This window comes from Mercenaria mercenaria, chromosome 10 (genome assembly GCF_021730395.1).
Source record: "Mercenaria mercenaria strain notata chromosome 10, MADL_Memer_1, whole genome shotgun sequence".
In the NCBI taxonomy this organism is placed as follows: Eukaryota; Metazoa; Mollusca; class Bivalvia; order Venerida; family Veneridae; genus Mercenaria; species Mercenaria mercenaria.
In genome coordinates, this window is record NC_069370.1 from 77,052,374 (window position 1) to 77,066,486 (window position 14,113).

Consider the following 14,113-nt stretch of genomic DNA (forward strand, 5'->3'; position numbering starts at 1 on the left):
TTGAATTTTGGTGTCTCTTTTATTGATTGGGTAAAATTATTTTACAACGATATAAGTAGCGTAGTTATAAATAACGGAAACTTGTCCGAATCCTTTCAAATAAAGAGGGGTGTAAGACAAGGATGTCCATTGTCATCTCTGCTTTTCATAATATGCATTGAATTTTTAGCAAATTATATCAACACTGATAATTCTATTAAAGGAGTGACGATCAATGGTAAAGAAATTAAACAAACACTTTTTGCAGATGATGCAACCTTCTTAAACAACGGACAAAGAAACTCATTCGAAAAACTTATTGATGTCATCACTAATTTCGGAAACATATCAGGACTAAAACTTAACTTCAACAAATCAACAATTTTAAGAGCGGGATCTTTAGTAAATACAAATATGAAACTGTGTAATGATAAAAAATTTAATTGGACATCTGAATTGGCAAAAACACTTGGTATGACATTCTCGAACAATATTAATAAAAATGTAGACCTTAATCTAGACCCAAAATTAAATAGCTTTAAAAACTGTTTGAAACAATGGGAACACATAAAAACCTAGGAAAAATTACAGTGATAAAAACCTTTGCGTTACCGAAGCTTATATATCCCTTTACAGTTTTACCAAGTCCGTCTGAAGAAAAATTAAAAGGAAATAATAAAGATAATGTTAATTTTATATGGAACAATAAACCAGAAAAAATCAAAAGAGATGTACTACAACTTGATTACGAGAAAGGAGGACTAAAAATGATAAATATTTAAATGTTTTTTGAACTCGATAAAAGCCTGTTGGATAAAACGATTTATGTGTAACAGTGAAAGTGTAATTTGGGGTACTTTCTATAATACAATTCTAAAACCAGCAGGTGGAAAGTTAGTATTTGAATGTAATTTAAATGATAAAGACATTGAAAACATATGTAAAAACAACACATTTCTCAAAGATATTCTTATTGCATGGCATACCGTTAAGAAGGTTGAATTAAATGACATAAGTGGAAAACAGATAATCTGGAACAACTCTGACATAAGGAATGGGAATAAAACGTTGTATTACAAAGAATGGTATGAAAAAGGAATAAAATATTTAGAACACTTATTTGATTACAGGAAAAAAGATTTTTACTCTTGAACAATTCAAGTATTTATACAGTCTAGAAGATAATGAATTCCTAAAATATTATCAAATTATCACCAGCATTAAGCCGGATCTAAAAGAATCACTTAAAAACGAAAACATTATTTACAATACTACAGACAACCTGCTTAATAAAATTCAAGCAGCAAAAGCACCAAACAAATTGCTATACCCCAAACAATTAAATGTAAAACTTAAACCAGAAATAAAATCAGAAAAGAAATGGGGATCTACTGTTGAAAACAATAACATAAAATGGAATAAAATTTATGGACAAATTTTTAAAGCAACGATAGACACAAAAATTAGAAACTTCCAGTATAAATTTTTAATGCGAATAGTTCCAACAAATAAATACTTGTACAAAATGAAATTGTCTAGAACAAACTTATGTGATTTTTGTAACATGCAAGTGGAAAGTATAGAACATCTATTTTGGGTATGTAATCATGTTCAAATTTTGTGGAATAGACTAAGTAACTTTCTTGCAGAAAAGGGAATATCGTGCCTGTTCAATCTAGAATGTATAAGTTTTGGCACTGTGCAAACGGGGTTAAAAAGCAATACCATAAATTTCATGATTTTTTTGATGAAATATTTTATTTTTTAACTGAAAAATAGACAAAAGGTTCCTGTATTCAATCAGTTTTTATCCTATTAGCTCACAGAGCACGAAGTGCTCAAAGGTGAGCTTTAGTGATCGCCCTGTGTCCATCGTCCGTCTGTCCGTCCGTTGTCAACAATTTGACTGTTAACACTCTAGAGGTCACATTTTTGGCCCAATCTTAATGAAACTTGGTCAGAATATTACCCTCAATAAAATCTTGGACGAGTTCAATATTGGGTCATCTGGGATCAAAAACTAGGTCATCAGGTCAAATCAAAGGAAAAGCTTGTCAACACTCTAGAGGTCACAATTTTGGCCCAATCTTAATGAAACTTGGTCAGAATGTTACCCTCAATAAAATCTTGAAACTTGGTCAGAATGTTACCCTCAATAAAATCTTGGACGAGTTCGATATTAAGTCATCTGGGGTCAAAAACTAGGTCATCAGGTCAAATCAAAGGAAAAGATTGTTAACACTCTAGAGGTCACATTTTTGGCCCAATCTTAATGAAACTTTGTCAGAATGTTACCCTCAATAAAATCTTGGACGAGTTCGATATTGGGTCATCTGGGATCAAAAACTAGGTCACCAGGTCAAATCAAAGGAAAAGCTTGTTAACACTCTAGAGGTCACAATTTTGGCCCAATCTTAATGAAACTTGACCAGAATGTTAATCTTGATGATCTTAAGGTCCAGTTTGAATCTGGGTCATGTAGGATCAAAAACTAGGTCACCAGGTCAAATCAAAGGAAAAGCTAGTTTACACTGTAGAGGCCACATTTATGATCATATCATAATGAAACTTGGTCAGAATGTTAATCTTGATGATCTTAAGGTCAAGTGTAAATCTGGGTCAGGTGGGGTCAAAAACTAGGTCACTAGGTCAGATCAAAGGAAAAGCTTGTTAACACTGTAGAGGCCATATTTATGACTGTATCTTCACGAAACTTAGTCAGAATGTTAAACTTGATGATCTTTAGGGCAAGTTTGAATCTGGGTCATGTCGGGTCAAAAACTAGGTCAACAGGTCAAATCAAAGGAAAAGCTAGTTAACACTTTAGAGGCCACATTTATGATCATACCTTAATGAAACTTTGTCAGACTGTTAATCTTGATGATCTTTAGGTCAAGTTTAAATCTGGGTCATTTGGGGTCAAAAACTAGGTCACTAGGTCATATCAAAGGAAAACCTTGTTAACACTCTAGAGGCCACATTTATGACTGTATATTCATGAAACTTAGTCAGAATGTTAAACTTGATGATCTTTAGGTCAAGTTCGAATCTGGGTCATGTCGGGTCAAAAACTAGGTCATGGGGTCAAATCAAAAGAATGGCTAGTTAACACTTTAGAGGCCACATTTATGACCATATCTTAATGAAGCTTGGTCAGAATGTTAATCTTAATGATCTTTATGTCTGTAGGTCAGGTTAGCGATACAGGGCCTTCATGGCCCTCTTGTTTAAAAATCAGAATTTGTCTAGAAAAAGAAATAGCAATAATGCAAAACAAAATTGATTATCATTTAAAGAAATGGTCTTTCTTGAATCTTTAATATGCATCCTTACCACGTACATCACTGAGACACATGAAAAAAAAAAAAAAAAAAAAAAAAAAATGTTTGAAATAATCTATTTCAAAGGTAATCAAGAGCGCACATGGGTATACTCTATACTTTTTTTTCTCTACTTTTATTTTATACAGTGTTAACTTTCTTCTCAAATTAAGCGTCTTATCATGCAAAGTGGATACATTTATTTATCTTTTTTGACATACAAAACGATTTTATAAACAAAACTGAAGGGGAAATAATTGCAATTGTTTTATGTATCTCAAAGATATTATTTCTGTTTTATTATTATTTAGTAGGTCTGCAGAATTGTACAAAACAAGTGTAACATGTTTGTATGATGTATGTCATAAAAGAGAAAAAAATAAATTATAAATTGCCTACAGACTTTGTTCAAATCATGATCCCCGGGGTAAAATTGGCCCCGCCCCAGGGGTTACTTGATTGTACATCAGAAAATCTTCAAAAATTCTTCTAAAAATCATCAGTTTGACATTTGAAACATGTAGCGATCTGGTGAGTGATCCAGGGTCATCATGACCCTCTTGTTTTGTGCTGTTAGTTTACCCAATAATTTTATGTAGCAGCCTTAAGTATAAAGTCATGCATTTGGTCTGACAAGTGATGCTACCATTTTAAATGTTGTTTTACTTTTGCATTACATGATGAACACAATGAAAGTTATTCTGATTGGGTCATGGTTTTGAAAAAATGATCCTTGAAATTTTTTTAAAAGTTCTTGAAAATTACTTGAATTTTGTCTCAAATGTTTTGTATGTGTTCCGCTATAGTCTGAATATTTAACTTGTATGCCTACACATGCTGTATTTAAACCTTTTGTTATTTCAGACGGCCAGAGGGTTCTGCTGCGAAACCAACACATTTACAAGATCAATTATCACGCAATCCAGATCATATAGGTGGTTTCCGCTTGGCTTTAGCAACGTTTGATGGCATGGAGAGACAACTTGGTCTTTGTTTACCGAAATTTCGTAACGCAGTCACTGAAGGGACGACTTGAGGATAGCTCATTTATAGACGTTTAAAATTTAGTGACAGATATTTTATTTATTTTTTGTTAATTAGGGTCATTTTTAGCTCACCGGGATCGTGAATGAGCATTGTCATTACCCGTTGGAAAGTCACCCTATCCATTAATGAGAAATGTGTTTGACAAAAAAATTGAGTCTGGCAACTTGGTTAAGTAATGGTTTAACTGAAAAAACAGCACACCAGATAATTGCCTTTAATAGAAAATGTATAGTTTCCAAAATATGGAAGACCATGTTACTGTTGGTTTACAGAATATTGAAACTTAATTGTTAACAAATTGCAGGATAGAAACCACAGTTTTTTTAAATCTTATAAGTTTATCCATTTTATGATTTGCCCAGTTATTGACTTTATGAATTTGAAATGATCTTTAATTATTTAATGGTCTAGGTGTCAGTGTTACTATACATTGGTACAATAACAAACTGATGGTGTTAAACAATCACAGTTAACAAGGTGCATGGCTGTATGATATTCTGTGGTATTCTTGGGTCCTTGCAAATATAAATGGCATATTTTTCAAAGAATTAAATTTCTTGACACAGTTGTTGAATTATAATGAGATTAAGAGTTGAAAAAAATAGAGGTTTTGGATGGTGATGTATTTATGTGTTTATTATCAGTTGATTTAAAATGGTTATTTTTCTTCCCGAGAACTAAAATGTGCTGGACCTATTTATGCTGTAAAATTAGTAAATTTCATTGGCCTAATATATCATGGTTTCAGATTTTAAAAATAACTGGGAAATTTATCTGTTAGGATTAAATTTGAGAATTGACGCAAAAAAAACCCTACAAAGAATACAAAATGCAGATATAATAATCATATTTCGCATCGAAAAACAAAAATGTTTTTGTGTAGTATTACAGAAATAAGAACTAGTGGAAAAGTGTTAGTGATATTCAATGCAATAATAGTAACCAGTTATTGCAGGATTTCTGTAATCAGAGAGCATAAGTGTTGATTATTTATCGGGCTGGTTTCGAATTACCTGTTGATTTTTATTGTTATATTTTAATATTATTGTCAGTTCGAAAAGTGCTGAAACATTATAAAGGTTATTTAGTGATATTTGGTGCGAAAAATCTCAAGTAGTGCTTCAGTTTGAGTAGGTGATGTTATTTAGTGATTCCAATGTGGTGCACAAGTTAGAAAAAGTACTGAAATATTATCACAGTTATTTAATGATACTGTGAAAAACACAAAGTAGTAGCTTTCTTGCTTGGATTCTATCAGGAAGGAGGTGTATTTAAAGGTTGATATAAGTCATAAAAATGATTTCACTATCAACCTTAAACAAATTAACATAGTTAAAGCAATGATCTGTCTCAAAAATCTCCTTATGCTGATTTATTTTGATTTATGATGCAGTTTATGATTATGGACTTTCTTAAAAGTCAGTGTTTAGAAGCCAAAATTATGATTACTTCAGTGACCATATGAAAAGGAAGTTACAAAGTTGTGTTATCCTGTTGACTTCTTTTTAGATGATATAAATTGTAGACTTAGATTTTGATTAATATCTTTATATTTATGTCTCCCCCAGGAGACATATTGTTTTTGCACTGTCCGTCCGTCCGTACGTACGTCACACTTCATTTCCGAGCAATAACTGGAGAACCATTTGACCTAGAACCTTCAAACTTCATAGGGTTGTAGGGCTGCTGGAGTAGACGACCCCTATTGTTTTTGGGGTCACTCCGTCAAAGGTCAAGGTCAGAGGGGCCTGAACATTGAAAACCATTTCCGATCAATAACTAGAGAACCGCTTGACCCAGAGTGTTGAAACTTCATAGGATGATTGGTCATGAAGAGTAGATGACCCCTATTGATTTTGGGGTCACTCCGTCAAAGGTCAAGGTCACAGGGGCCTGAACATTGAACCATTTCCGATCAATAACTAGAGAACCATTTGACCCAGAATGTTGAAACTTCATAGGATGATTGGTCATGAAGAGTAGATGACCCCTATTGATTTTGGGGTCACTCCGTCAAAGGTCAAGGTCACGGGCCTGAACATTGAAAACCATTTCCGATCAATAACTTGAGAACCACTTGACCCAGAATGTTGAAACTTCATAGGATGATTGGTCATAAAGAGTAGATAACCCCTATAGATTTTGGGTTCACTCCATCAAAGGTCAAGGTCACAGGGGCCTGAACATTGAAAACCATTTCTGATCAATAACTTGAGAACCACTTGACCCAGAATGTTGAAACTTCATAGGATGATTGGTCATGAAGAGTAAATGACCCCTATCGATTTTGGGGTCACTCTGTGAAAGGTCAAGGTCACAGGGGCCCGAACATTGAAAACTATTTCCGGTCAGTAACTTGAGAACCACTTGACCCAGAATGATGAAACTTCATAGGATGATTGGTCATGCAGAGTAGATGACCCCTAACGATTTTAGGGTCACTCTGTTAAAGGTTAAGGCCACAGGGGCCTGAACATGGAAAACCATTTCCAATCAATAACTTGAGAACCTCTCGACCCAGAATGTTGAAACTTCATAGGATGATTGTTCATGCAGAGTAAATGACCCCTATTGTTTTTGGGGTCACTCCATTAAAGGACAAGGTCACAGGGGCCTGAACATTGATAACCAGTTCCGATCAATAACTTGAGAACCACTTGACCCAGAATGTTGAAACTTCATAGGATGATTAAACATGCAGAGTAGATGACCCCTATTGATTTTGGGGTCAGTCTATTAAAGGTCAAGGTCACAGTGGCCTGTTCATGTAAAATCATTTTTTGGAAATAACTTGAGAACCACTTGACCTACAATGTTGAAACTTAATAGGATGATTGGACATGCAGAGTAGATGACCCCTATTTATTTTGAGGTTACTTGATCAAAGGTCAAGGTCACAGGAGCCTGAACAGTGACTTGAGAACCACTAGGCCAAGAGTGTTGAAATTTAGCGTGATGACTGGACATGCCAAGTAGATGATCCCTATTGCAGCTAACCATCAGTGTCTCTTCGACTTTCGCTCCTGACCCCTATTGACTTCTTGCCTGTAGGACTTTGCATTGGGGGAGACATGCGCTTTTTTACAAAAGCATTTTCTAGTTTCTTTGTGTATTTCTTGCATCAATGTTCTTGTGAGCACTAAATCTCTCACCAAAAGGGGTTGTAGCTCACAGAAGGGTACTCACTTATGTAGTTAAATGCTTAAAAATTCTGTAAGATTTCATGTAAAAACAGTTTTACTAGAATATTAATTGTCATTTCAGGAGCCACTTTATAGAAACACATGTACTAGTAGCTTATTTATCACAATGAATCACTAGTTGACTGTCCGTGGTTGTAATATGTTATACAGTTTTGTGTTTTTTTGTGAATGAGCATCATTGTGCGAAAACCAACATCAGGGCTCTGAGACCAGCAAGGATCCAGATCAGTGCACATCCATACTGTCCATTTATCCTCACATCCATACTGTTTGTTTATCAATTTCAGCACTTGTATGACACTGGTATGGATCCAGATCATGCTGAATGGATGTACAGGTTAATTTCAGTCCATACTGGTCACAAAGTTGTAACATTGGTTTTTGCGCAGCAGCGCTCAAATCTTGTTAGTTAATTATAAGTTTATACCTGTACCTTATGTATTTATGTTCTGCACCGGTGCCCAAGTAATCATAGAAAGTTACTGAAAAGTTTGTGATTTCAGCACTTCTGTCTGAGTGCATGCATATAGGAAATCCTTACACATAAATGTAATAATACACGTGTTAAATCAAGCAGTACGTTTTATCAGGTTGTTTGCTACGGATAGATCAACACAATTGAGACATTGTATTTAGATTTTCAAGTACTTTTAGCATGTGTAACAGCAAAAATATTATAAGTTGTGATGTTCTGAATTTCGAAACATCTTATGCATAATGAAATACTATGCATACCTATACAAGTATGAAATCAGAACCTTACTTATTATTATGATCCTTCATAAATTGCATTTCTAAAATAAAACATTCATAAAATCTCTACTTTGTGAAACAATTTCTGCTAAATGTTTGTAGGTATTTTAAGCAGGTACGCTGATTTTCTGTGGATTTTTATATCTAGCACATGCTCATTTTACATCATTTATTCATTTAACAGTTACTGGAACAAAATCTCTTGATTAACTAAAGCATACAAAAGTATCGAGTAATCTTATATTCATATGTTTACCTGAATTAGCTCATAATCTTGACTCGGTGCCATTGGGGTCAAAGCTTCTGACCGTTTGGTCTATATAAAAACATTTTGAGACAGCTCTTGGAAATTTGTGCTTCTTACCAAAAATTCATCCCACCAGAGATATCTATGACTCTTTGTAACTGCTGTGCATGTATATAGACCAAGCTTTGACGCATGACAGTCTTTTATCAAATGAAATTAATTTTTCCCTCCGTAGTTATGTGTAGCCAAGGTAAACTTTTCAATAAATAATTGTTAAGTCAAGGACTATTCATATGACACCAATTTAAAAGTATGTGTCCACTTAACAAAAATACATGAAATGCAAAATAACACAGGATTTTTGTCAAGTAGAAAATAAAAGTGATTATGGCCCAGGTATTTTATAATAAGATGAAAGGATTCATTTTTAAAACTCTTGATTTCTGAACTTTTGCGCAAATGCACCTTAAAAAAATTTCATAGAGGCTACACTAGAGACTTTGCCTTGTACTTTGAGTAAAGTTACAGTTAGAAACCAGTTTTGGGACCACTCATTTATTTCAGTTTAATGTTATGCATTAGATAGTCTTTTTTAATCTGCCTTCATTCAGTAGAATTTATACATTGTGCATTTTCGCGAAAGGTGAACACTTTAGAGCCTCATTGAGCTCATTTTTTAAATCAAGGTTTTTTATGTAGTAAAGTTGTCTGTTGCAAAAAAATAAAATAGAATGATTTATCAGGTCAGAAAGTGTAAGTTTAAGAATAAAACCTGTATTAGGACATGATGCCTAATAGGGGTACTATAGAAGGAGACTCGAGAAAATTTAAAGCCTTTAAATCTGGCGATTCTGTAATTGTAAAACAGTTATATAACTAAAAATTAATTATGCATGTAGTAACAATGTTCAGGAAATTTTGAATAAAGCATATTTTTCTGGAATTGATTTCAGTGCTTAAAGAGCTTATTGTTTCCTTTAAACTTTCAAAAATCAAATTTTGATTTCTTTGGAAGAAAAGAAGTTACTTCACATTTTTATCATGTAAGAACGGAAGCTCAAACTGCTCAATTTGACCAAGTCAGACAAAATCCCATCATAACTCTAACATCTTGTAATATTCCAATAAATAAGTTCAAATAATAATCACAATAAAGATGGTTAATTTTTACTATATCATTTCATTTCAAAGTTCTATCAAAGGTGGTTTGCCTTGGTTAAATTAAGCAGGGGAGATTTGGTCTTTAATTCTTATCTTGTGTTGAGTAGTAGTTAGTTTGCTGTTACGTTGACCTTGATACTTACATGCACTTTACAAGGGATTGTTTAAGGATATATACAGTAGTGAGTGTACCTGGTTTTAAGCTGGTTGTTTATGAAGCACTTGTCTCCTTTTAAGCTCATCTGAGCACTAAGTGCTTGCGGTGAGCTATTGTTGTTGCTCACCATTCTGTGTCTGTCCGTCCGGCATCTGTCAGCCTATCCACATTTTCTTCAAACAACATCTTCTCTGAAAACATTTTGGTAGAAGTTGATGAAACTGCGTGGATGTTTTTGGGTGGTCCGCTTCCAAATTTGTTCAAACTGTTCCACTTGGATATTCATAAGGGCTGCCAGAGCTAAGAGCGGAAAAGTCTTCAAACAGCATCTCCTCCTAGATTGCAGGTCTAATTTGTAAATAATTTCACACAAATGGTCTTACGTGACCCTGTACCAAGATTGTTCAAACTATTCCACTTCGTTAAAAAAATATGGTTGCTAGGGGGCATGGTCACTTTTACCTTGTATGTATATAGTGGAAACTTTAAAAATCTTTATGTACGAAACTGCTAGCCCAATTTTAAAATGGTTTCACACAGTCCAATGGTCCTTATATGACCCTGTACCACGATTGCTCAAATGATTTTGGTTCATCATAAAATATGGTCACAAGGGTGTGTGGTAACTTTTCCCTATATGTTTGTAGTGGAAACTTAAAAAATCAATTTTTAATTTTGTCATATCACACTGATTCCCTATTCCAAAATGGTCTTAAACCCCCCCCCCCCAAACACACATCACCTGTCCATATTTATTTAGTAGAAACTTTTGAAATATTCATGCCAGAAAACACTGTCACTGTTACGAAATCGTATCACAGAATTTTCCTTGCATAACCATCAAGAGCAATCAGTGTAACTCAGGTGAGCGATCTTGGGCCATCATGGCCCTCTTGTTCCAGGTCAATATCAAGTCAGTATTGCTGTTTCATAGCACATATATAGGCTGTGAAGACTACCTCGAATATGAAACAACAGGGTCAGGTGCTTAATTAGCTTTTTACAACAGAAGATTTTTTCGTTTCTAATAATGGCATAATGATAATGGCATGCCATAATATTGCACCTCTTTAAAACATTTTGGTCTGGGAATGGCAAATTTGTCACACTAAAGATTGCTTGCTGTGTAAGCGCCATCTGTTTATTATAAAACATTTTCATTGTAAATAGTTGCTGGACTTCCATTGTATTGAGTGTCTGATTATTTTGCAATTTTCAAAATTTCAATTTTTGGATGTTTTAATATTCAAAATGTATTGCCAGTTTTGTAGTGCTGACTTTTATTGTGTTATTTAGTTGAAAAAAAAACCAGACTAAATTAAATCCTCATTTAATAAAGTTACAAAAATGTCTTTAGGTAACTTAATTTACCAAGTTTTTCTCAACCAAAATAGTTCAGCCAGAATGTCTAATTTCAAGTACACATATCACATATTTTTAAAAGAAAGAAATGTCCAATATATGGAAGTAATATATTTGTATATAAAGCTCTACATATTTACAAATAAACAAAGGGAAAAAATCCTTCAATCAGCAGAAGCATCTATTGTTGGATATAACTAGAAAAAAGATGTTTTACAGGACATAGAAACAATTTTAAAAGTTTAAAATACCAAATGTCACTTTATATATGTCACTATAATTGTAAAATTTACAAACTTGTTATTGTAATTATTTTTTTTTAGCAAAAGTTCAATTTTGCTGTGAATGCGTATTGTTAATTTATACCATTTTTTTGTTTCACTTAACTTGGGTATAATTTTCAAAGGGTAAAATAGTTTAAATTAATGAAGTAATTTTTTATAAAGCAGATGACTACATTCATTGGTTTTGACTATAATGGTCAAATTAGTGAGTTATTCTACCTTTTAGTTTAATAAATACTGTATTTAGTGAATTACAGAAACACTGCTGTTTCAGTGTTAGATTATTGATAGTAGTATAAATAGAACAGTGTTTAATACACGATCTAAGTTATACATACAGTCCAACCTCTACTGAAGACTACTTATGAACAACGACAACATAATAAAGACCATTGATTTAGTTTTAGTTCAAACATTTATTATAGTGTATTTTATTCTGTGAATATGAATCACCTTCAGCTAAAGATTACCGTATGGTGGTCTCTGTAGACCGGGTTGACTGTACGTTGAGCCTGCATAAAGCCTGCTGTTATTGTTAATTATTTGCTCATTGATTATGTGTTTACTGGTGCTTCTACAGGCTTGCTATACCTGGCTTATAATGGCTACTGTACTTTAGTAATGAACTTGATTTATATTTACATCTTGGAATAATGTTTAAGCTTGTGGGATAAATTGTTCACCTGAAACTAGATAATACTGATAAACCTATTTGATAAATGTTGGGTCAAGTGTACATTTCATTGGTTATGTAGATATGGATGTTATAACATCGTCAAAATTGAGATAAGATACTGCAAACTAACAGAATTTCTCCCACTGTAGAGATTTTGCTGTTCAAATAGTTAACTAAAATGGTTAATTTGCCTAAATACTTTTAACAAAGTCAGTTGCTGGTTGGTGACAGGTAAATCCAAAGTAATTTAAACATCTCAAAAACTCTTTAACAAGGAAGTGGGCTGCTGCATCCTGGTCTTCTGGACTTTCAGTTTGCTTATGGAAGGAACGTTGAGCCATGTTAATGTGTAAAACGTTAGTCCAGAGTGAGTCAACTAAAGCTGCATGACTGCTCAGTTCAACTTTCATCACATCAAACAAGTTCTTCATTCAGATAAAGCCATTATTTATAGATATTAGGTCTAAGGATAATTTATATATATGAAAGGTGCTGTGGAATAATTACTATTTTGTGGAGGATTGATATCATAGATTTTGTGGTGGACTTAATCCACAAAATAAACCCCCAATGAACAGCTAAAATTACCATTTATTTTATGTTTAAAGGTATAATTGAACAAATTTATATCAACACGAAGCAGCTGTTTTGACCTAAACCACGAAATACAGTTTTCTTAAAAATAATTGATTTCACAGTTCATTTAAATTAAAGTTTCACTGTTACAGAATTTATACAAGTTATGAATTGTAGGATATATAAATGTTGCATTTTGAAAATATTGTTGAGTCAGCAATTCTGTAATTTTGGTTTTCAAAAATTATATAAACTACACTTATCATTCTAAATATCATCGGTGTAGGTATCTGGAACTTCTTTTTCTTGAAAATCACTTTAATCCATGAAGCTGGTGGTCAAAATCTTCGTCTGAAAATTTGTGCAAATTTCTGTTCCATGAAAATTTTGGAAAACGTTTTTAGAAAATTATTTGTAAGAGTTTGTTTCTTTCGTTTTAACAAGGCATTCTGTTAGTTGCTTTTCATTGAAAAAAGCTCAGAATGGATGAAATTATGCAGTTGAAGAGAATTTTAAGATGCTATATTCAAATAATTTGGTGCTAAATTAAAAATAAATAAACTCCAAAACTCCAGTGACCATCTCCCCAGTTCTTTAGAATTATATATAAATTTGAAAAAAGAAGAAGTTGATGAAAAGCTTTCTTATAGAATAGCTGAGTCAAACAATAAAATCTTCTCACAGAAACCTGCCACACAGCTTGACTTATGTACATTTTGCAATTAAGAATGATATTTTTACTGTTGATGGAATTGCTGGTGAATGTTGAGGCATTTACCCATTTGGAATGTGTTTTGATAAAGAATGCCCCATAAATGTACAGAGTATACAAGCTGAAATAAAATAAATAAAAACAATTATACTTTGTTTCAAGTTCTTTTAAAGTTCTTAGCTGATCTATTTGACCTTTTTCAGTAGTAGAACTTATGTTGTCACCCTTTAGTTGACATCCATTTCTGCACCAGTAAGCAAGCTTCTCTAAAACTAATAGGTCAAATGCTGTCAAGCTGCTCGCATGAGATGACTTCGCTGGACAAAGTACATAACTCCAGCTTTTAATTTGGCAAAATTATGCTCATCTTTAGTTCGACTTACGGAAGAATAGGTTGAGCTATTGGACAAACCCATTCGTCAGTGCCCGGTAGGTGACTTCTGTATAGGAGAGATCGTGTTTGTATTCAAATCCATAGCATTTTCTATTTTTAAAACTGATAAGACCTTGATTAGGCGGGCAGATGCTGAACGTCCATTTTATTTTGAAAAAATGATGTTTTTCTAACGGTCTAAACTTTCTTAAGACACAAATTATATAAATAATATTTTGATCAATAAAAACGTATGAAATAAG

General features: G+C 33.2%; 1 protein-coding gene across 3 annotated transcripts in view; it reads left to right on the forward strand.

The window, feature by feature from the left end:
* Positions 1-13,625, forward strand: part of LOC123561078 (electrogenic aspartate/glutamate antiporter SLC25A13, mitochondrial-like) — a 71,737-nt gene extending 58,112 nt beyond the window's left edge. For all 3 annotated transcript variants that reach the window (XM_053516552.1, XM_053516550.1, XM_053516551.1), the window contains one exon: positions 4,164-13,625. In XM_053516552.1, the coding sequence (XP_053372527.1) occupies positions 4,164-4,335 (172 nt within the window). In that variant the 3' untranslated portion in view covers positions 4,336-13,625. The remainder of the gene's footprint in view (positions 1-4,163) is intronic.
* The last annotated feature ends 488 nt before the right edge of the window (positions 13,626-14,113 follow it).